General features: G+C 42.9%; 2 protein-coding genes across 4 annotated transcripts; one reads left to right on the forward strand and one right to left on the reverse strand.

Moving 5' to 3' along the window:
* Positions 1 to 1704: 1704 nt before the first annotated feature.
* On the reverse strand, positions 1705 to 16857 carry anxa6 (annexin A6). 3 transcript variants are annotated; one of them, XM_060062772.1, is made up of 26 exons: positions 16681 to 16857; positions 14543 to 14721; positions 13527 to 13589; positions 11465 to 11549; positions 11181 to 11275; positions 10910 to 11023; positions 10721 to 10811; positions 10364 to 10443; positions 10204 to 10260; positions 9747 to 9840; positions 9297 to 9392; positions 8773 to 8831; positions 7997 to 8119; positions 7836 to 7894; positions 7471 to 7543; positions 6676 to 6757; positions 6487 to 6581; positions 6266 to 6379; positions 5455 to 5545; positions 5276 to 5355; positions 5115 to 5168; positions 4773 to 4866; positions 4318 to 4413; positions 4140 to 4198; positions 3451 to 3588; positions 1705 to 2120 (listed from the first exon to the last, which is right to left on the reverse strand). In XM_060062772.1, exons 3-26 carry the CDS (start codon positions 13527 to 13529, stop codon positions 2061 to 2063), a joined length of 1992 nt encoding a protein of 663 aa, XP_059918755.1. In that variant the 5' UTR covers positions 13530 to 13589; positions 14543 to 14721; positions 16681 to 16857; the 3' UTR covers positions 1705 to 2060. The 3 variants fall into 3 exon arrangements, with proteins under 3 accessions (XP_059918755.1, XP_059918756.1, XP_059918754.1); XM_060062773.1 differs by having other exon boundaries at positions 3466 to 3588; positions 7465 to 7543; positions 16681 to 16855; XM_060062771.1 differs by having other exon boundaries at positions 7465 to 7543; positions 16681 to 16854.
* On the forward strand, positions 16340 to 23843 carry LOC132465889 (cationic amino acid transporter 2-like). Its single transcript, XM_060062776.1, has 13 exons — positions 16340 to 16463; positions 18285 to 18317; positions 18768 to 19222; positions 19826 to 19981; positions 20249 to 20414; positions 20563 to 20702; positions 21145 to 21367; positions 21893 to 22029; positions 22123 to 22225; positions 22358 to 22491; positions 22601 to 22767; positions 22870 to 22978; positions 23133 to 23843. Exons 3-13 carry the CDS (start codon positions 18853 to 18855, stop codon positions 23285 to 23287), a joined length of 1860 nt encoding a protein of 619 aa, XP_059918759.1. The 5' UTR covers positions 16340 to 16463; positions 18285 to 18317; positions 18768 to 18852; the 3' UTR covers positions 23288 to 23843.
* Positions 23844 to 24220: the final 377 nt, after the last annotated feature.

The raw sequence follows: 24220 nt of genomic DNA on the forward strand, positions 1-24220 counted from the left end.
CACGCATGCAACATTTTACTTCTAAGCAGTACATTTTTATGCATTAGGCCAAAGGTAGCCTACACAAAGACCACAACCGCAAACACCGTATTAGGATTATATGTCTATCACTGAGTTGTTTTCATGTCGTGTTCAATTTCTTTAATTTTAAGATTTGACTTAGCCTACAAATGGAACAAAGCTGCAGAAAATTCAAGATACCAAACTACTCAGTGGAGGCCTATGTTATACGACACTCGTCCATCCTCGTGTTTGTATAACTTCCAATGAAGGAAGTGGCTTGTTAAAACGCCTTTGCATTTGCCTTCAATAAAATGGATTGCAGGGCCGGTTATTCAATGATTGTAATATATAAATTCATCACTGTTTCACATTGAGTGAATTCATTGAGTTAACCATGCCATTCACGCAAGCCTGACTGCTACACACTTGCTTTTTTGTGCCTTGAATTCTAACCTACTGCGGGGGATTTCCTCTACCGCAAAGATCGCTTTTTTTTTCTTCTTCTTTCCTCTTTTAACTCAAAGATGGCCTGACAACAGCTGTGCTCAGAAACATGCAGTGAGCCGAGACTCAGAACAAAGGAGGACGGAACAGAACAGAACCGAACAAGGGCTCCTGCCCAGTCTATTGACTAGTTTACCAAGATACACTTAATGAAAAACACATGGGTTGGGTTTCTGCTAGGATTTGTTGGACCAGTGACATGTAGTATGCTAATGTATTATTCTGAACACAACAAAATACCGTCTTGATTCCTGGCGTCCACAAGAGTCTGGTCGTCCTAAAAGGACGTTTGTTTGTAAATATCAAATGAAAAAGCATTTTTTGAATTCTTGCCTCAATATAAGATAATTCATAACTTTGTAGCTCTATGAGGGACAATGGAAAACTTTTATAAAAAAAATCATAAATTTAAATGTTTTATGGGAAGGACAAAAAAGAAAATCAGGGAGTTTCCTGGTCTTGTGTTTTCCCATCTCTATTCTGCCTGAATTTCAATAGCAACAGCGTTAGCCCATCCAAACAGAGGCGGTACTCATGGGACACAGCCAGCTTCACCATCGGCAAAGCAAAGAGTCTCATCCAGGGTCCGTTTGGATTTGACCTGGTTCCCTCCTGAGTCAGAGCCCATATACACAGCATGGTTATGGAGGGAAAAGTAGAGACTAGTTTTTGTACATAACTAAATATATTGCTATGCCATTCAGTTAATATAATTTTACCTGACTAGCGACTGGGCATCATATGGTGGATAATCCATTCTGTTACGGAAAAATTCAAAGACCTCAGATGTAGTGAGATCATCTGCATCTTCTAAGGTGCTTACCGTTGCAGTGTAAACACACTTTAAATGTCAAAAGCAACCATCCACCCACGCAGAGCAACAATGTATGGAATAAACTGACAGCCGGTAACCAGCACCTGGTCTGCTTGGCTCAGGTTGTCTCGACATGACTTCAATCAGGTTTGAATGGGATCACACTGGTTATCTGTAAAGCTATACGTCATCTAAATGCCAAAACCCCAGGCTAATTACTTCCATATACAGATTAAGATACCACTCCATGTTGCACATGGCAACATAAAACATCCAAACTGTATTTGCCCTGTAATCATAAAATCATAAAGACCTCATCAGATCCTAACATGAAGAGATAGTCAAAGATTGTCAATAACATTAGTAAAAAGGGGAACACGACAATTCTTTACTATGTTTTTAATCCAGGTCCACATTAAAATGAATCGGTACAGTACACATGTGCTATGCTCACTCCGTTTTCTTACGTCCAATAGATTTCTAAATCACATTTAGCCAAGCATATCTTCAACAGTGCCATATTTTGGGGGATTTTATTACAAATACAAATTTGAATTGCATGAAAAAAAAAGGCGTGTCCTAAAGGAACATTGATAGTTTATAGGCTAGCAGAACACCCTGGAATACGGTCATTCACCAGAGCGATTGGCAGAAGAGTGGCAGAAGTGAGGCAGCAAGGGTCTAAGGCAAATAACAACAGGAAGCTCTTCCTGGGGCCTCTGAGGGGAGTCCAATGGCCTCAGTCCTCTCCTCCACAGAGCAACAGCAGGGTCTTACGGTAGTCGCCTGACGTATCCCCCTGGCAACAGGAAGAGGAAGAGGAGGAAATAACAAAAGAGACATTGAATCACAGGGACATTTTATGATTTATTTGGAGACATTTTTAGGGCCCTGTGAGGATGTTTTGGATTTGATACTCTTTAACATGGGTCAAATAGATGGGATGTATTGTCCTGGCTAACCATGAAATGGTAAATAAATGGAAAGATATACTATGAATTTACCTTCGGTATATATAATTATTCTTTGTAAATGTTTTTCAATTATTGAAAAACATTTTCTGGATTAGTTTGGCTGTACTATTCAAATATTATGAATAAGGCAATAGAGCAACAGAATATAGCGATATAAATATAACCATTTTTAAATTGGGAAAGGACTCCAATACAACATTACACTGACAAACATTCAGAAAAACACGGGGTTAGTGACAGACATAGTGACAGCTCTTTAATCCCTTCCATCCTTAAATCAACATAAAATTACTTTAACTAATAGTAAATTACTCATACTAAATTGGCTGGGATAAGGGCAATATATACAAATGTTTGCAGAGCAACTTATTTGCAATTTTTGTTTTCTACTGGAAGACATCGTCTATGATGCTAGCTATTTATTATTTATTAATTAATACATGACTTGCGGTTGATAAATTACACTAAATATATAATAGCACACCGTTTTCAGGGTGCTTTCAACTGCAAGTTAATACTGTGCTGCCATTGGGCACTTCCTGTCTAGATGGGAGGTAACCAATGACTACCGGATAGAGGAAGTCAAGCACAGAAGGGAAATTCCTAAACAGATGTTTACTGCCCGCACACTAACCGTGTGGTGAGCTGCGTGATATACATGCAGCGTCTATCGTTTACAACAGAAGTTCTCAAACATATTCATATTGTCGCATAGCCAGCTATGATTAACCAAAAATCTAATAAACATTTGGTTATCGTCATAACAGGAACTCTGTCTCTACCGCCACGGGTTCCTCATAATCTATGACGTAGGTCTCAGCAATTGTTAGGGATGATGAAAATGGCTCGGTTTTGAATACGTAAATAAATAATTATTTTACCGTTAAGCCTATAAAGGCCTATAATTATAATTAAAGGCCTTTATAATAAAATGCATTGTTCTAAAATACCATCGGAAAAGGGCATTGATGACCTTCCAGACACCTATCTGGGCCTAATCTGTAACCATGACCCCTGGTTGGAAAACAACTGCTTAACAAATGAAAAACCAACACGCACAGAGCAAGAAGTTCCCATAACGAGATATCATTCATATGCAGACGGAAACACTGCAATCCACACAGAGAGGGTTAATGGACTAAATGTGGAACTTACAACCATGGTTTCTACCTGGATGAAATCATGCAGGGACTCATCCTGAGTTTCCTTGAACTCTTTGCGAATGTTAAAGAGGTCCACCTCACTACGAGACACCAGGATGCGGATCAGGGCTCGATCGTCTGTGCCAAGGCCCTGCGGATGAAACCCAAACGTATCAACGATGCTGTATTACCAAGTCTCCGCCAGGCCTTTTGACTCATGTCGCACCTTTCAACACAAAAGGCTATTTAGAGAGCTCTAGGCTGGAATCACATTTCGTCAGCCTCATAGCATAATTAGTCTTATTTTGCCAAATTGTGATATCTAACCTAACTCCACTCTCCTAACGCTGCTGATTCACTGTGCCTCATTGGCTATATCCTAAGCCAATCACGGAGCTTGTTACATAACATAATCACTATCTGCCTCATCACAAGTCATCTTTTTAATTTAGGAATAGGTATTAGGAAAATATGACTTGGGCAATTATGCTATGAGATTAACGGTTTTAAAGACACTTCAAGTCAGGTCATTCAATTCAAGGACATTCATTTAAAGTCAATGAAACATAGGCTAGTGCTAAGGAACCGAAAAATGTAATTAGATAAAGGGTTGTATGCATGTGCAACGCTGTGAAATTGTCTTTGTGTGTATTACTTTCTCTAGTGCACGGTGGTCAAAATCAGCCGTATAAAATAATTCACCTTCATGGCCTTGTACAAACGATCAGCAAAGTAGGACGGCTGGTTTTTGACACTACAGACTGCAGAGGAAACAGGTTGTGACAGGAAGAGCGGAGAGTTAGCGTTGTGTAGCTTTACACCACGCAATACAATATTAAGAGAATCATATACGGCCAGCCTTTCTTTAATCATTCCTTACCTATGGCATAAAAGGCATTCTTCACATCGCCAGACATTTCCTTCTTGATGATCTGTTCGATGTCCTTATTGGTGAATCGGACAAACTCCTGGAACACTGCACATAGTGAAGGCTCTTATCAAATTGCTTATTTGACTTGGCTTTTGTGACAGGTTAGGTTATTGTGCAATCTTTTTGAGAGTCTGTGACCCTTGGGGCGCTGGCTGACTGTTCTCCCTCTTTTACGTGTCCTTTTTATGGTACTTTATTTTCGAAGGAAAATAAAATAATTAAAAAGGATAACAAGGGAGAAGTGGAGAAGATGAGGACACTGATTCTGCGGCCACCTGCCGTCGGGAGAGGGCCTCAGAGTCCCAGGTTAGTATATATACCGATATGATCTGTGTTTTTACGGGTGAGGTTTTAGGATGAGGAATAAGGACCAGGTGGGGGGTAGTGAGGTTGCTGCTACTCACCTCTCCTGAGATGAGGGAAACTCCTGGTGCACAGAATGGTCTGGAACTTCATTTCCATGTCATCAGACTCTGCGTTACACGCGTCTGCAAGTTCCTGTCGAGTTAAAGCATAGCGACGAATAGGAGTATTATTCTTCTACCTTTAAAAAAACTATGGAGGCAACTGGTAAGATGCAGAGTATCTTATTGAGCCCAGTGGGAAATATTTCCAAAACAGTACAACAGTACCACCGAAAAATATAAATGGATGAAATATATACATCTTGAGCACACTCTATCATAATTAATTTGACATGCACAGCTGTACTGAAAGGGCATTGAACCAATAGTCATCCAGCTGACCTGAGCATCGGCATCCGCTCTCTCTAAGTCCGCCTCGCCCTCCTCTCTCCCTCCCTGGACACAACAACATCATGTGGATCATTTCGAAGATTTTCAAAAGCAACATGCAATTAAAGAAATGAAATGAGAGCCGTTCTCGGACCAAAGACGCGTTTCTTTACCTGCACCAAAGAAGTAAGGATGCGGCAGAAATGGCCACTGGTGTCCGACTGGATGTCTCCCTCCAAACTCTTCTTATAGGCTGCAATACACCACCCCCATGATCAGCTGTAGGGATTATGGGACGTAGGGATGACCTCATGTGTGTGTGTGTGTCTGTGAGGAAGCCCTGGGAGCTCACCACTACTGTAGGCAGCGTTCATGGCCTGGATCCCCTCGTTACTCCTGGTGACCAGGATCTCAATAAGAGCATGCTCGTCTGTTCCAACGCCCTGGGGAAAAGGATGAGGAGACATGTGTTGGTCAGCTTAGCTCAGGCGGTAGGGAGTTTGTAACCGAAAGGTTGCTAGTTCGATCCCCGGCTCCGCCTAGCTGAGTGTTGATGTGTCCCTGAGCAGGACACTTAACCCTAACTGCTCCTGACGAGCTGGCTGTCGCCATGGTTGACTCTGCCGTTGGTGTGTGAATTAACCGATGTAAGTCGCATTGGATAAATGCGTACATAAATATGATTGTAATTGTATATGATTTGGATATGTTTTGCATAAGATCAAACTAATTATATTATTTTTATATTTATGGATAGGCCTATGAACAGAAATAATTGTATTATTTTGTAAATAATAAATGTTTCCAAAAATGCATGCCAATTTTTCATACTAAAAAAAATATCAATGATCCCTCACACTAAAACAACGTACTAGCGTAAATCCATTATTCGAGTGCATTTAGAAATGTTAAATGATCAGGAAGCCTTACAAACTTAATTGAACAGCGTGGCTAAAAACTAAAGGGCAGATCTGTAAAACCCCCAAAGATCTCAAACACAGGCGCTCATACCATACGCATCTAACCAGACTGCACACCGCATCTGACGGCCTGCCCTGTGGGTAGCTGACATGACAGTTGACCCATTTCCACAAAACGGAACAACCCTATGAAATAAATGTCTACTGTTGCTGCTTCTGACATTTTGTTGCAGGTCTCAGTACCTCGATGGCCTTCCTCATCATTTTGGCGTCAAACTCTGCGGGCGTCAGCATGAGTCCGATGACCAGCCTCTCAAGGTTCTTGGACAGCTCAGACTTGAGGTCCTTCATCAAGTCCTATAGAGAGAGAAGGACTACAGTAACAACAGGAGCGCACATAACAATGAACGATAACAACCTGATCCTATGAACCCTGGTCTTGACTGATCACACTTATTCCTCACCCTCCCCAGTAGAGATTTGAAGGTCTGCCGGATCTCTTGTCTTTGGGCATTGCTTCTACGTGCAATAATATCAATGATGACGTCTTCGTCCGTTCCTATTCACACAGAAGGCATCAAATTGATTAACACGTGTTGGAAAAATAATATATAATATTATGCAAAGAGTTATGTTCTGCTGCTGTTGCATACCAAATCCTTTCATGGCTTTCCTCAGGGCCTGTGCATCAGCCGCGGGATCAAAATCTACTGCGGGCAAAAGGGTGGGCCTTAGCTTGAGGAGGAGAAGAAAAATGATCAGAATTCAAAATGGCAGAGACAGACAACATGTGCAGCCTTAAAGCAGAGCAAAGCTGATTTCCCATGACATCACTAATCGTTAGTTACTTAATAGTTAGTTAGAAGTGTAGAGAGAATTGCACATGCAAAGATCTGCAAAAATACATGGGTGAGCTCGTGGCCTTGAAAGCATTACCACAACGAAAAAAATTAAAACCGTTATAAGTATTAGCGATGGTTTCATGTTTCGCAACAGCAGAAAAACCTCAAACATTTTTCGTCTTCTCGACTCTTAACAAATTGCTACTTGTGGGGTTTTCAAGGCCAGGACTCCGTCAGCACAACAATGAGCATCTGTGTTTATTAGAAGCAGTTAGTAGAGAACGCTGTTTGTTAATCAAAATGCTGCGATCTCATCCGAGTGACATTTGCTGCGTGGGTTTGTTACGAGAAGGTGGCAAGAGTCAAATATGCGGGTTTCGCTCTGTGAGGTGAACAGCGTTCGGAGGCCTTCAACACTGAGACAAAGATGTTTGTTGTGCTCACACAACAATGCTGCTGCTACCAAACATTTTGGGCCACTGCACGCGTAGGTAGCCTGCGCTGCAGATCATTTTGGCAGGAACAGCAAAAAACAACATGCATGTCGTTGCCAAGCCAAGCTCAATGACACGTCTAAAGAGGGAGGGGGACAGGGCACACCTTTACTTTGGTCATAGCACTTTGTTCCCACATCTTGTAAGCTATCTGAGCCGCTTCTGGGAAGAACTCTCCAGCTAAGCTGCAAAGACCAATGTGATAGCAAACGTCAAATTCCCACCCTAAACGCAGCCAGCACACTCAAAAGGAGTGAATGTTGTCACATCTTGTCACATTTAATTAGCATGGCATTGAATTGGTACAACAAGCTAGGCTATGTTTTACAGTCCAGCTATAAAGTCCAAGAAGTATTCCTCCCACTTTTGGAAGAGAGGCTGTCTATATTAAAGTGAATTTTCTGACGTGCTACAATGAGTGATAAGTGGGGTTTTAGTGCCACTGTGTGGCCACTAGAGTCCATGATAATAACTTACTCATCATCTCCGCCACAAAGTTGGAGAAGCGTCCTTTTGTAGTCCCCTGAAGTGTCCTCCTGAGATGATAATACAAATCACATGACACATTCAGTACAATTCAATTGAAACATATTTGACATGCAAAAATGTAGTTTTGATCCGTCACTATTTTCCCAAACCTTAATCATGTTATAGAGAGACTTTTCGTATCGGAGACGGAAACATTCCCGGATGTCCAACATGTCTATTTCGGAGCGAGCGATCATGATGCGGATCAGGGTGTTGTCGGCTGTACCAAGACCCTGCAGGGAGACGAAACAGGGATGTGCTGCAACGTTTAATTATTAAATTCCCCCATTTGTATGTATCAGATAACACATTTATATTCAGAGGGGTCCTGGAACAGAGAGAGAAAGTCCAGAACAACCCTTACATGCTTAAAAAATATATATTAAATTTCTTAGTTGATACTTCATAGTCAACATTATATGTGTTGGCTTTAACCTCATTCCTGCATGTGACATATTCCAGCTGCCCTTGCTAAAATGTATTAAATAAAGGGGCGGCTGTGGCTCAGGTGGTAGAGCGGGCTGACTGGTTGTTAGTTCGGTCCCCGGCTCCCCCTGGCTCAGTGTTGAGGTGTCCCTGAGCAAGACACTCAACCCTAGCTGCTCCAGGCGAGCTGGCTGTTGCCTTGCACGGTTAACAACCATGTCGCTACGTGAATGTGTGTATGCATGGGTGAACGTTAGGCAATAATTGTAAAGCCCTTTGAGTGACAACTGGTTTTAAAGGCGCTATATGAATGCAATCCATGTAGCAATGCAATAATAAATCCCAAGCAACACCTCCATAAAAACACTCATAAACAACAAGGTTTGGTGTTGGTCGTGTTGCTGAAGCATTCACCGTCAATGAACCATGATGTGGCATTGTCTGCACTCTGGGTGTTTACCTTCATGGACTTGTAAAGACGCCTGGCAAAGAACATGGACACACTTCGGATGCCATGGACTGTGGGAGACCAAGCACAGAAGGCCAGTGTGAATAAATAAAAGGAGATCCCTATCACATCAACTACTGCTACTCCTCCTCCTTCTCCTACTACTATCACTACTACTGCTCCTCCTCCTCCTCCTCCTCCTCCTCCTCCTCCTCCTCCTCCTCCTACTACTATCACTACTACTGCTCCTACTACTTCTAATACGACTACTGCTACTCATCCTCCCGCTGCAACTATCACTACTACTGCTCCTATTAACACTACTGCACCTTCTACTACTAGTGATACCCCTTCTCCTCCTGCAACTATCAGTGCTGCTCCAGCTATTAATATTGCTACTTTCACTTCTGCACCCTACTACTACTTCCACTTCCACTACCCCTACCCCTACTACGGCTACTGCTACTAGTCCAACTACTCTAAATAGCACTACTTGTTGGATGGGAAGGAAAACCTGAACCAGAGTGAACTCTCACCCACGGCCAGCATCACCCTCTCAAAGTCCCCTGACAGCTCACTCTTGATGCTGTCCTCTATGCTCTTCTCAGCAATCTTCTCGTACTGATCAAAAACTGTGGGGAGAATAATAAAGCACACAGACGCAGTAAATAAAGATACGATCAGAAGAGCTTTTGCGAAATCATCCATAAAAATGAAAAGAGCAACGTTGCAGAAAGTATTGATTACATCCATAAGTAGCAAGTGGCAGAGGAGTGGCTGGTATTATGTATTCTTTAAACAACAGCTTTGATTGTTCCGATGGCGACAAGTCGCGTAAACCAAGTCCCAGCCACATGACTGTTTCAAATTCCTCTGACATGTAACTGCTTAGGGACGCAAAGGGTCTACGGTCCATGTCAGGAGGCCAGGAGGACCCTGTTGGTATCCCCCCCCTCCCCCCTCCGCTGCCCCACAGATGAGCTCACCCATTTTCAGATGGGTCACGCTGCGGTTTCCCAGAATCATGATGAATTTGGCCTCATCCGTCCCCCACTGCTCCTCGCCAGCGGCAAACAGATCCTAAACACACAAGGCACAGCAAACACGGATGTTGATTTTTGAGCATTTACAGTTGGACTTAAATGGTTTTACTCCAAAATAATGAAGACCAGTGCTTAATGAATGCTGTCAGGGCAGTATGTCCTTGTTCTTCATTTCCCACCAAAATGTGTGGCCACATTACCAGCGTAACATATTTCTTTAATCAGATTTATTTTTGCGTGTTTGGCACACAGATTGTCTAGTTGATTGCCACGATGTTTCCAATGTATTGGATGCATGTTCTGGATATTGAATGTTAGCAGTATGGCCCATGTCTTCTGCACATATTGAAAGTATCTAAACAGGAGGTTCAGCCCTTTCAGATGTGTCCTCTTAACTCACCTGGGCGTCCTGCTCCACCAGGTCTGCATCCACCACCCCCGACTCATCCCTGGTCCCCTGTAATCACAGACCCTCCGTCAGCCCCAACACAGAGCCACAGCCATGGACCACCTAAAGCTCTAGACACCTAGAGCGCAGGGCTTATCAGAGGGGAGCAGACCTGAAGTAAAACCACAAGCATCTTCTTAAAGTGCCCCGAGGTTTCCCGAACAACGTCCTCTTCCATGTCACTGCCGTAAGCTGGAGGTGAGAAGGTAGCATCAGTCAATTGTAAATCGTTTGCATTGATGCCACAAACAGCACACCTCGAATAAAGAAATAGGACATTGAAGGCAATTACAAAATACCACATAAATAAATCAATCAATAAATTAAACTCCATAGTTAACGCATTGAAATCATTTAATTATCATCATTGTATGCATGTAACATGTATGTTATTCAATGTAGTGTGTTTTTTTATGATGATGAAATATGATTCTGTTTTTTAAGTCATGTCAAATAAGGGTGGTCTCACCTTCCTTGTACGCCTCGACCATGTCATGTATCTGCTGGTTGTTTCTCGAGGCCAGCACTTCAATCAGGCATCTCTCATTTGTTCCAGCGCCCTTCAATCGCAGAAGTCAATCACGAATAAAACTACAGATATCGAACAGACGGGCAATGGCACGGGGGACTATGAGAGCGTATTGAGTGAGCTTCTTACTTGCACAGCATCGTGGATTTCTTTGGCATCATGTTGTGGTGGGGTTCTCATCAGACTCACGATGAGCCGCTCAAAATTGCCGGTCAGTTCGTACTTCAGATCACCTATTAGATCCTGGGGAGATGAAGGTTTAATGGTGAGAGGCGTGGCCCTCAGCCCTACTGTGTGACTTCACACAGTTTTATTTAGCTTACGTGTTTACTTTGTGAAAATATAAGACTAGATATTTGACTATGAGAAAGAAAGATGGCGTCTTTTGACAGTTACGTACCTGTCCATAGCTGGATTTGTATGCTGCGATGACCTCCTGCCTTTGGGCGTTGCTCCTAGAAGTGACCAGTTCCAGGATAGCTTCTTTATCGCTGCCTAAAGAGAGCACAGGGGCATATATTAGCAACAATTAGCTTCACATTAGACCTTACTATGTATTCCAATGTTAGCTACTGGTCTGAAGGTGCTGTTGGTGATCCTTTAGGAGACAAGAATGGAGAAGACGAAGGAAGACAGTTTGTTTTGACCCTTGTTAGACAAAGCATGAATCAAGGGGCGCCTCACCGAAGCCTTTCATGGCGTTGTACAGCGCTTCTGAATCTGCTGTCGCATCGAAGTCTGCAGCTTCGGTTATTGAGCCTCGGAACACCTGTAAGAGGACGTTAGTATTCATATGAAACCTCATCCTGACTGCTACTGGAATGAAAATATATGCATATATATATAGTATTATATATACAATACAAGAGGGCATCAACTCAGTATTCCTATGAAGCCTCCTCCTAAAATGTTGCTATATTTTAGTGTCTCTCTGTGTTCACATTTCTTAGTCAAGGAACAGGCCAGTGCCTCTCACACTGATACGAGGTGTCATTTACAACATTCCGCCATTTGTTAAGTTTCAACAGGGACGAACCAACACCTGGGACATAGCCAGGGCCATATACCTTATCAAGAGAGAGTGCTTCTGTTCTGTTGTTATTCACGTTCTCTTTATTATAATACTCGCCCCAACCCTTTGGTTCGGCAAGAAGAGGGATCGACAGCCAAGGAGCACGTCTTGAAACTGCTCCTCACCCGCCTACACTATCGATATACATTTATATCAATGTACATCTATCAAATTAATAAGTAGATTTTGTTAAATCCCAATGGTAAGCCTTGCCATCCACTTGTAGGTCCTCAGTTTGACCAATGGGATTTTGAAATCATGCATTACATATTATATATATTGTATACAATGATATGATGATAGAATTTGTCAAATTTCCCTAGCTTAGTGTAATTTAGATGAGGGGTATTCTGTGTGTTTAAAGAGGAGAGGTGAAAGGGGGTGAATGACATCATTAAAGCCCCCGCTGGTCTGAAGAGACGGAGGCCCAAGACCCAAGTCAGTGCTGCCCAACTGTAACTGGCACCTGTTTTACGAGTGCAATTCCAATATTGTGTGTGTGTGTGTGTGTGTGTGTGTGTGTGTGTGTGTGTGTGTGTGTGTGTGTGTGTGTGTGTGTGTGTGTGTGTGTGTGTGTGTGTGTGTGTGTGTGTGTGTGTGCGTGGGCGTGCGTGCATGCGTTGTCTGTGTGTGTGTGTTTATGTGGGGTTTGTGTGTGTGCGTGTACTGCGTGGATGGACATTGGGGAGTCAGGTTACGGTAATGTCCCTTTGCTCTCTTTGTTGGAGGTTAATGACTCCGTCAAATGACCTGTAAAATAGGGCTAGCTCTCAAAACAAAAAAAAGATATCAGAATAGCGCTTTATCATCACTGCTCCACAACCCCTTTGACTTTGACACTAAGGAACTGTGAGAACACTCATTGTTGGGGGAAAGAGACAGGACCCAGCCTCCATTAGACCCTCAACTGCAACAGCTGCTTAAGGATTTCTGCTGCATGGCGGCACGCTGCCAATATGTCCTCTCTATTCCCACTCGGCGCACGCCCATATCCTGGCCTTCCCCATTACCAGGGCAACCATCACTCTTCATGACAGCTGGGGAAGCTTTAACCTGGTGGCAACCAGGACAACAAATACAGGAGCCTAGCAACATGCATGAACCATACCATAAGTTGTACCGTAATTCCCGTCAGACATCTGTTTACAATCCAGTGATCATCGGGCTATCAACATTAGTTTCAACTTCTTCATTCACAGTTGGGGAGAGCTCTTCTTCTATTGAAATAAAACAAACTTTCCTGTTTATGGTCAAATAAGGAAGTGATATTATTATCAAGTATTAGTATACCTCCGAGCTCCGAAGTTGCCTATATAAGGGGTTACTAAATGTGAAACGTCATGTACAGGCCAAATCACCAAACTAAATGGTTGAGCCCATACATAGTCTGATCTGACTCAAAACTACCTTCTAAAGACTGTCAGCAGTATAGCTTAGTCAGTGTCCATTAGCCCCAACTACAGCAATCCCAGGTAACCAAGACACCCTGAATGCTATATGAACTCAGACGAGTACAACCCAAAGGAAATGCATGTCAGGCTTTCCAAGGATACTCACTACCTCCACACTGAACAAAGAATGATGTTGTCTGCATGCTGTCATAGAGATGTTGCTCCTTTTTTGGCAATGATCGCAAAGACCTAATATTTTCAGAGAAAAAGTATGCCAACTTACCATCGCTATATTTGGTCGTCGGTACTAGCAGTTTAGCTTGAATAAACGTCACCGTCGAAACACCTAAAGGAACATGGATACAAGATAAGGATTCATGTAAAACAAAGTGTGAGCCTAAATTCTATGTCCTTGAAAGAGGGCCAGTACAGGACACTGCAGTGTACACTATTGATTATCCATATATGATACAACAGCAGTTTGATATTACAGTCTCTGCTTATCATGTATTCTTGAATACCACTCCCCAGGTCAAACAAGGCGTGGGCCTACTTTTACTTCTTAGACGTTTATCATTGGCCTTTACCCAACAGTAACCTAGGGAGAGATATGGAGACCAAAGCTATAACCCTTTGACCTCTCCTTGACCAAGCCGACATCTCAGAAAAGGCTTTTAGCTTTAGAATGCACCATTTCACAACATTATTTTCCTTCTGTGGGCCTTCAACCTTGCTTTAGATATGGAGACAGTTGCAATGCACAATCACAAACATTTAACTTCCTATCCTATTCCTGTGTGATAAAAAGATATGTTTAAGGATCTGTCCTGTGCACAAGGGGTGTATGAATGGGGCCACACCCATTCAGCTGCCACTCTCCAAGAGCTGCAAACTTTGGCCCGATTTTGCGATGCCTTTGTATTTTTGATACTTAAGATACTATTATATTTTGGAAAGTAATATTATCTTAGTACGATAAAGCATAGGCTATAGTACATGGCTATAGCTAAGGCTAGAGTGAAATTTAAACGTAGGCTACTTTTGGAATCTCCAGATATCAACTGTTAATGCTACCGACTTCAACATTAACCTTACTTGCTAGTAAAAAAAAAAAAAAAGATCCATGCGTTATATCTCTAAATATAGGCCAAATAACTATTAGTTTAAGTGTTGATTAGGACATTAGCTCATGACATGTCGGCAACTGCTAATGGTACTGGCTTTAGTTTAAAAAATATACAATTAATTCACTGAACTCATTGACAAACAAGAACCACTGCAACGAGCAAGACATCTTACCTTGTTCATAAAAAACGCAAATTGTGCTGTCGTCTGCAGTAACGGTGCTGGTCTCCGTCTCCAGTCACCCACAGCAGTGTCACTAGACAGCCACAAGCTCCCCCTGCACAGCAGTCCTGCAGTCAGCTGTGACGCAACCAGCCCGCTGCGGACCTCTCACAGCAATCAATGCCTTCTGTCTTCCAAAACCAAGGATGAGGGCAAATAATTATTACTTTGACTTTTTTTTTTAATTATTGTCCAATAATCATCCCGTCAGAGATTTAAAAAGGGAGCGTAGTGAATGTACGTTTTACGGATGTTATTGTTTTATGCATTTAGTTTCAGGGTTTTGATTCCGGGAGCAAACTTCTGATGAACTTTAAAACGATTGCCTGCGGAGCAATGACCACAAATGTCAGTTTTTACGCGGCAACATGATGCAATTAGACACTGTTTGTCCCTCTTATTGATCGATTCTAAGCCGAATAATATCCTAACAGTCATTAATGGAATGTTTTTAATTCATATTTGACACAGTATAAAATAATATATAATTTGTATTAGATATAATTTAAACAGAAATCTTATTTGCAATTTGACCTCATACCTTTTATATTATATATACGCATGAGATAACACGTGTCCTAGGTGGTCTATAACATGTTCACATGAAAGAGAGTGGAAGTGGGATACCAGGGGTGTAACATACTTGAGGGCCATAGTCTATTTCTGTCCCGGCCTGGACGCGTGTTCCAGTAAGAACGTGCGGAATTTAAGACCACCCTAAAAGCGTTGGGGGTTGGAGGGGAAAACCAACAGAGAGGTCTAAACGCAAGGAAATACCCCTGCTATCATGTGCTATGCGCCAATGCTATGGCATAGATAACTGTTCCCGTTAGGTGAATACTCAAGCTTGACGTCTTGAGAGATCACACCAGCCTGCTACACTTTGCAGAAGTATGGCTTGCATGTCGGCCAGCCCTCCAGCAGAAGCAAAGCACCACATATGGAGGTCGAGACTCTCACCTCCTCGACCCCAGCTTTCGCATCACAGCGACACGACGTTGTGCGTCGTTGCGACTCGGTGTGCTTTAGATTTTAGTAGGGGAGTGATGTTGTACTGTACTATGTTGACCTCTTGTGGTCGGAAATGGAAGTGCACCTCATATAAAAATCAGCCCCGAGGATCAATTCCTGAAAGCTAGCTGGCAAAGCAGAGGACACAAATGCAGGACATATAATACAATACATGTTGGCCACAATGTGGCAGAGACAGAAATGTACACATCAGTGACAATACATAATAGTGGCAATGACGGTGAGGTAAATATCAAATATAATTTTCTGGGTTAGGAGTTAGGGTTAGGAGTATTGAGTCTTAAAACCTTAGAAAGAGTTTTGAGTCTGCCATCACATTTTATTGGGTTCACTTGCTCTTTGATTTAGTTTACTATGATATTTTATTTTCTATGTAACCATAGAATATAAATATAATCTTGAAAATAATAATTTTAATAAGAATTACATTTATTTAAATGTAATTACAATTATTAATGTAACAATTACAGCCCAGAAAAACTTAAACAAACACTGTCAACAATATGCATTATAACACCCTCAGACTTAAGACATTAATGAATTACAAAAGCAAAATATGCAATCAGGGTCAAACAATCACTTGGACTACAAAAGCATTTTTTACATTGTAAACAAGATTGCCTATGCACTATTCTCACACCCTGTGCCCCGGGCCGGCCATAATGACCACATTATGATCCCAACCAGACCAGGCCAAGAAAGGCGACTTTGTAACTAATTTGAGGGGGTGTGTCGCAGAGGCCAGCCTTGTATATATCGCTGTAAAATTCATGTTTCTCCCCATCACAATATACAGAGCGGATATTTTTCAACTCTCACTTTCCTCTGACAACACTGCCTGGTAGGGTGATTCATATTTAAAATTGCAGTGTATGAAATTACTTTGGTTTGAAAATTTACCTCTGGTTTAACCCTATTCCTTGGGTATACTCTGGCTTATGGTTGTTGTTTGTTGCTGTTGTTTGTTTGCTGATCACGATTATTATTATTATTTAAATATTTATGAGTAGTAGTATTTCTTTTTCATTCACCCTACCATGACAAGATTAATTACTCACCCTGCATATGACTTGAAAGCCAAAAGAAGAAACTTTTATATTCCACATTGCTGATGGCGACTCATGTAGCCACTAGTTAACTAGCTAAACCACCAATGATAAATTATACCACGGCTTGTTGCACTCCTCAACAAATACTCCAGCCATGGGGAAAGCATAGCGGTTGATGTCTGAGATGGATCCCTGTCATACTTCATTGTAGAACATCAGAAAGAGCCAACTCATTATATAGGCTCGCTAATATTCGACTAATAATAATTGTGTGTGTGTGTGTGTGTGTGTGTGTGTGTGTGTGTGTGTGTGTGTGTGTGTGTGTGTGTGTGTGTGTGTGTGTGTGTGTGTGTGTGTGTGTGTGTACGTGTGTGCGTGTGTGTGTGTGTGTGTGTGTGTGTGTGTGTGTGTGTGTGTGTGCGTGCGTGTGTTGCTGGCAGGCGAGGGGGATGTGCACAGCCATGTTCCTGGCTGCAGCCTTATTACCTGAGCTTTATTGTGGCGCTTATCACCCTGTGCATGTATTATTCTCCACACAAAAGGTGATTAAACCCGCGGTGCACGTGCAGTGGATGCAGGTCTTCATGACTCACTCACTTAATACCCACGTGGGCTGTATCTCCGGAAGATCCACCAGAGAGATAAGTTAGCGTTAAAGACATAGCTCTGGTCAAAGGTGCTCCGTCCGTATTCTCTAAGCAGGTAACCTCCGTACGGGCTGGGCCCCGCTGAGGGGAATGCCAGGAGGGATTAGGTCAGCTCAGATCACCTGATGGGAAGCTGAGAGGCAGGGGGGCGAGGGGGGGGGGGGGGGGGGGGGCGACCTCACTAAAAGTATGCATGCATGTGATTGTGTGCATATGCACGCCATGAAGGCAGCTTTGTCCTCCTGGATTCATTAACTCGTAGGGGCCTTGTTGGGGGGCAGTACTCCGGAAAGGAAAGGAAGAGGGTCTGTGTACAGCTGCACAGGGAAGCCATAGCATAGCAGGTCTCCACAGCTGTAATTACTGCTTTGAGCAACAATTGTTTGGGGAGAATATAAATAACACATCCTTATTACCGTGACTTCACATCATTCATATTAATAATTATGAAAAAAAAGCTGAGTTGTACATGTTTTTCCTTTAATTAATCTCTGGAAGCATAATCATAGAAAGATAACCAGAGCCTATGCCTACACCTTATTAAAGCAATTCGTCATGATGACAAATCTCGATTTTGTGGAACGTGAACATTGTGAATGTTCAGCATGTCGAATGAATGGGGATTCATTTGACATGCTCATGCTCATCTTCAGAGATCAACCTCCTTAGAACCGAGAGCCACGGGCCTCGGCCCATGTGAGGTTGGCCCAAAATCTTTAATGAATGTGAGACTGATGCATTCTGAAAGCTGAAAAAAATTTGCTTTTTCACAGAGGCAATAATTACCCATGTTGGACTATGAGGGATGGGGGCATGCACAGAGCAGGGCGTTTCTGCCAGATCATGGGCGTCCTCCAAAACGACACGCATCAGCACTACCGTATCAGAAGGGTGATAAATAGGGCTTGTATAAAAGAATAATGTGAATTAGCTGAATAACATATGCTATCAATTGTCTCTTCCGAGTGCACCTCCGTGGCAGCAGGTGAACCAGAAAAGGTAAGACTTTGTGTCTCTCTCTAATCTTTGTTTCTGATTGTGTTTCAAACCCACGGTGGACTTAGCGTTGGGATCATGTAAAGCGTCCAAGGTTATCCGTTTTTGTTAGAAGTATTAGACAAGCAGGACAAAACACTGATATAAGGGACCATAAAGACATCCTGTGGGTTTGTGTGTGGTCTAATCTTTGTTGTCGCTAATGTTATGTAAAACAAAACAAATCCTTTTGTAGTTGTTGTTGTTATTGTTGTTCTTTTGGTTAGGTTATTCTCAAATAATACATGAAGAAGTTAAAAATGAATCCCTGTAAGGCTACCGACTTTATTTCCAGTAAATTAAGAAAACTGATTTAAACAAACAAAATGAATAATTATGCTCGGGTCAGATCTGACAATTATTCACTCATCCTCCTCGAATCTTTCTCCTTCGCCTTCCCCCTCACTCACTCAGACCAACGCGGCCCTCCCACCTCAAGGTCTGTTTTCAACTGGACCATTGGAAAGCAGGCTCCTGACACCTGGACCCCAGAGGAAGCATGTCGTGCAGTGGGATCAAGTCCTTCATAGTCAGCCTGTCCCGGCGGAAGCCCCTGGAGCCCGAGGGAGAGGAGTCCACGTTTGTCCGATGCCTGACCACGCTGGACCTGGTGGCCCTGGGGGTGGGCAGCACCCTGGGAGCCGGCGTCTACGTCCTCTCCGGTGAGGTGGCCAGAGCCACGGCCGGACCCAGCATCATCATCTCCTTCTTCATCGCCGCCGTGGCGTCCGTCTTCGCCGGGCTGTGCTACGCTGAGTTCGGATCCAGGGTTCCCAAAACAGGCTCAGCCTACCTGTACAGCTACGTCACCGTCGGGGAGCTCCTGGCCTTCATCACCGGGTGGAATCTGCTGCTCTCCTACGTCATAGGCAAGAATGATCCGAAGGGTGTTTGGTCTCAAAGGGAGGGAACTATGGCAAAGCAGGATCAACTTGAGTATTGATTCTTTGTCTGCTATTGTTACTGTTGTTATCTGAGGTGATAATTATATTGTTTGCCTATAGTTTCAATGTTTACCTTGTGGGAGATGGTTTGTGCTTGGCTTCGTCTCTGAGAATAGAAAAGTAGTATGGTTTATACACTGAGATCTTCCAGCTACCACCATGGTCATCGTATGGTATCAACTTCAAAGAGAAAACTCTTTCACTCTCTTAATGATCAACACCAGACTACTGCATCCTGTAACCTTTCACCTGCTGAAGATGCCGATGTCGGAAGAAAAAACGCTGTCAAGGGAAAAAAAAGAGACCAAAAGTCCCGTGCCATCATTCTTGATATACTTTGCCATGCTTCAAATGCGATCCGGTATTGCATTTGAAGCACGGTAAAATGCTTTCTTATTACAAAAGCCATAAAGTCTTAATGGTCTCAGGGATGAATTACCAGCAATCTGTTTGGCTGTTTATGGCTGTACTCAGTATGGTGAGTCAGGCTGATGGCTTTATTGCATCCTTTTCTTCCTATCTCCCCAGGGACCTCAAGCGTTGCTCGGGCATGGAGTGGCACCTTTGATGAACTCGTAGGAGGCGTCATGGCAGACTTTTTTGGAAAACACACCTCCATGAACGCACCTGGCCTGGCCCCTTACCCAGACTTCTTTGCTGCTGGTCTTATTTTGCTATTGGCAGGTACTGACACATTTGCACATTCAAGCCTATTCTATTTATGTAAACCTTGTAACAGTCTCAAATGGGCTTAACGCGACGACATCCAATGACAGCCCTTTAACCTAAGCTTGAAGTGAAAAATCCCTAAACCCAAAGGGAAGAAATGTTGAGAAGGAACACAACAGAGGGATCCCTCCATCCAATATCGTGACAATTTACACAAGTTACATTAATTAAGACGGAGACCCTGATATATATGGCCCCTTCCCTTGTGTTATCCCTGTGAAGGCCTTCTGGCGTTTGGGGTGAAGGAGTCAACAACGATTAACAAGGTCTTCACAGCCGTCAACATTGTGGTGCTGCTGTTCGTGGTGGTGGCCGGCTGCATTAAGGGAGATATCGCCAACTGGCACATCACCATCGATACCCTGCTGAACAGATCGGACATATCTTCGTAATGCCTACGTTTTTAATAATAATATTAATAATAATCATGTTCATACAAGTCGGGAGGTCCTTCTGATCTCTGTATGTTTTCTGCTTTCAATTACCTGGCTATTGTAGATAACGTGGTATCTAACACTCTCTTCACTCTTTTACAGAAACCTTACCCCCACAGCCAACCTTACAACAAGTGATTTCGGAACTGGGGGTTTCTTCCCTTATGGTTTTGAAGGAACACTGGCCGGAGCTGCTACTTGTTTCTACGCTTTCGTTGGATTCGATTGTATCGCAACCACAAGTATGAGAATATCTTTGACTTTAGAGTAGCCAAGCAAATTATATTTACTTCATCCGTTGGGATGAATTTCATTATGCGTTTAGGTAGATATTGATGATGGTGCACCTAATGATATGTCCAATGACTATTTTGTAGTAAATTATTGACGTGTAGTAAATGATAGACTTTCCTTACCAGGGTAAAACAACATAACTGCCAGGGATATTTAGATAAAAGAACAACCGTTAACCGTTTGAACTTAGATTTAGATAGATATTAAAATTAAAGCAGCAGCAGTTTAGTGTCCTGCTTTTAGTAAAGAGTGTTGATTTGAAACCATCTCTGGGAAAAACTGCTACCTTGTTGTGGTCGTAGTGTCTTATTAACTAACGTGGAACATCGTTTGTGAACGTCTCACATCCCTCTCATGAAATTACATCTGTGTATCTTTGTTTCCTCTCAGGTGAGGAGGTGAAAAACCCTCAGAAGTCCATCCCCATCGGCATCGTGGCTTCACTGCTGATCTGCTTCCTGGCTTACTTTGCCGTGTCGGCTTCGCTCACGCTCATGATGCCCTACTACCTGCTCGATCTCCAAAGCCCGCTACCGGTGGCTTTTGAGTACATTGGCTGGGCTCCTGCCAAATACGTAGTGGCGGTTGGTTCACTCTGTGCCCTGTCTACAAGGTGAGAAGACACCAGGAGAAAATGGCGGTTACACCTTTTTGTGCAGTAGGGCCGGGATCGTTTATTGGCCTGTGGCATGTGCCACCGCGACCACTGACATACCATGGCCTATGCTGTTCAAGAACGGTAACTGCCGTTCTGAAACGGTAACTGCCGTTCTGAAATGGTAACTGCCCTTCTGAAACGGTAACTGCCGTTCAGGTGGAACGGCAGTTACCGTGATGCCGGGTTCATGTCATCATATATTTATTTGTTGCACGTGAAACACGGTTTCTTGCACTGGAAATGGACTCATGTTTAAAGTAATTATCATATGATTTGATGAACAGCTGAGGTCATGATTGCTATATTTTCATAAAAAGGTTTTAAGGACCGTTTTCGTCTTGTAATGTCGTTAAGCTACGAGAGCTAAACATGGTGGACATGCTTGTATTGAGATTCTTAACATAGTTTCTGTGTCCCTTACCCCAATTAGGTAAGATGGCATTTTTTCTAACCAGGATTTCTGTGTTTGCCTCTCCCCAGTCTGCTGGGATCCATGTTCCCAATGCCCCGGGTGCTCTTCGCAATGGCCCGAGATGGCCTGCTCTTCAAATCCCTGAGCAAGGTCAGCAGCAGGGGGAGTCCCGTTGTGGCTACACTGTCTTCTGGAGTCGTGGCAGGTACCACCTTCAGTGCCCTCAAAGATTGCGGCTCGAACCTGAGTATCCGGTTCTTCTGTTGTAACTTTGATGTGGCTTTCGTCTTCCGTTCAGCCTTCATGGCGCTGCTGTTTGACCTGAAGGCCCTGGTGGATATGATGTCCATTGGAACCCTTTTTGCGTACACCCTCGTGGCTATATGCATTCTAATACTCAGGTATGCATGGCTCTGCTCCAACCGTCTCAGTATAGTAGGCTATAGTAGGCTTTTTGATACTGAGATACTGCTTCACTGCTTTTCAATACTGCTATTCAACACCCTTTCTTCTTGCCATTTCAAACGATGAAGATACCAGGAAGACGAGTCGGATGCCTCAGAAGAAATAATGGTCGAAACATCGACCAAATGTGGATGCATAAAGACTCCCTCCTATCCCAACTCCAAAACCTCAAACAGAGTTACCATGTTAACAGTGTTTTCCAGTAAGTCGTCCAGACTCACACTACCCATCTCTCTGGCTTCTTCTCACCCAGGGTTGCATTCATGTTTTAATCCGTTGTGGATGCTCTCCCTCTCTCTCTCTCTCTCCAGTTGTGTGTGTGATTGGGCTCTGTGTGATCCTTGCCCAAGCCATGTACGCTCTGCAGGAGCAACATGCGTGGAGTCTAGTGTGTGTCTCCATACTGGTCGCTGCGCTGGTGGTCACAGTGGTGGTCATCTGGACACAACCACAGAACCCTAAGAGGGCCTCTTTCATGGTGAGGCAACGTTACCAGCGTTGAGGCTGGAGGAAACTAGATCGAGGTAAAAGGTGAAATCAGGCTTAAAACTTGTTCCCAACTGCCACCCTTGTCGATTAGGTGCCGTTTATTCCGGTCCTGCCTGTTTTGAGTCTGTTCATCAACGTCTACCTGATGGTGCAGCTTGGACCAGACACCTGGCTCCGATATGGTGTCTGGATGTTAGTGGGTAAGACTCGTTTATCACACTATGTTCGGAGTGATAGCAGGAGGACACGATTGGGATGAGTGAATTCTGACTGTCTTTTCTCTTTGTCATGATCTCCCTCCCTCTCTCCCTTTCCCCCCTCTCTCTCTCTATCTCTCTCCGTCACTCTCACCAGGGTTCATCATCTATTTTGGCTATGGAGTCCGACACAGTGTTCAGAAGAGGCGTGAACAGTCCAACACAGAAAAAACATTCCCATCCGTAAGCAGAGAAATAGACAGAGAAGACAGAGAAGGCAGAGAAGATATGCCCCCGGAAACTAAGTTCTGAGCCAGGCTGTAGGGTATGATATTTGTTACCGCATGTGTCTACTGTTGAGACTGTTAGTCAGTAGGATTATACTGTATTGTATGCCCACTGACTTAGGGTCCCATGCGTTTGAATGTGTGACTGTATTACATGGTAATATAGTTTGTGCCTGTACATACTGTACATATTTTAACGTGGCCTTCCTGTGGTATAAGCAATAGAAAGCCATCTGACTGGAACATTTGAACTGTGTAAAATAAGATTTAAAGTGAAGAAATTTCATGTGAAGTTGTGTACAGAGAATGGGATTTCTTTTTACGAGAAAACATAAAACTGTACAAAATAAAATATTGCTTGAGTGTTTATAAAGGCCAATTTAAATAACAATAAATGTTTACATTTTTTTACTTTTCAAGATGTAATTTAGAGCACAACTTCAGAAGATGTGTATTTGTTTATTTATGTTTGCAAAGATAGAAATACCCCTACTTTAAATATGGAGTAGCTTTTGAGGAATCAAAACATTATTTTAATTATTCCATATTAATGCATGCATATATTTCTGTAAATATGTACATGTACATAATTCCTTAATCATGCATTGTACATCTTATACAAAATAAAAAATAAGAAAATTCGGAAGGACATGTTCTAAAATGCATTTTCCTTCATTCCTTCATTCTCTGCTGGTTACGTCTTTGTAAGAGCTCTGTTCATAATCAATGGCAAAGACACGATACTGCTCAACTAGAACAATAGACCCATTCACACAAGCTTTCAAGGTTGTAGTCATAATCTGAGCTTCAAAAAGAAATATGACAAATGTTCACCAGCAACGTTCACTGGGCCTGTCTAATTAGCATTGTTCATTATTATGTTGATCTGAAAAGAAGTGATGATGTTATCAGTTTATGTTAGTTATCTATCCACCCATCCACACGTGCACAAATGGAC

The sequence above is a fragment of the Gadus macrocephalus genome, chromosome 10 (genome assembly GCF_031168955.1).
Source record: "Gadus macrocephalus chromosome 10, ASM3116895v1".
NCBI classification, from domain to species: domain Eukaryota; kingdom Metazoa; phylum Chordata; class Actinopteri; order Gadiformes; family Gadidae; genus Gadus; species Gadus macrocephalus.

What these genes read in the sequence shown, in the direction of transcription:
- anxa6 (XM_060062771.1), bottom strand. An exon ending in GTCTTTACAAGTCCATGAAG is followed by an intron (nt 8,120 to 8,772) that starts GTAAACACCCAG and finishes GTCTCCCTGCAG; the next exon opens with GGTCTTGGTACAGCCGACAA. An exon ending in CTCTCTATAACATGATTAAG is followed by an intron (nt 7,895 to 7,996) that starts GTTTGGGAAAAT and finishes TTATCATCTCAG; the next exon opens with GAGGACACTTCAGGGGACTA.
- LOC132465889 (XM_060062776.1), top strand. Translation starts at nt 18,853, where the DNA reads ATGTCGTGCAGTGGGATCAAGTCCTTCATAGTCAGCCTGTCCCGGCGG. An exon ending in ATATGCATTCTAATACTCAG is followed by an intron (nt 22,226 to 22,357) that starts GTATGCATGGCT and finishes CAAACGATGAAG; the next exon opens with ATACCAGGAAGACGAGTCGG. An exon ending in CTAAGAGGGCCTCTTTCATG is followed by an intron (nt 22,768 to 22,869) that starts GTGAGGCAACGT and finishes CTTGTCGATTAG; the next exon opens with GTGCCGTTTATTCCGGTCCT.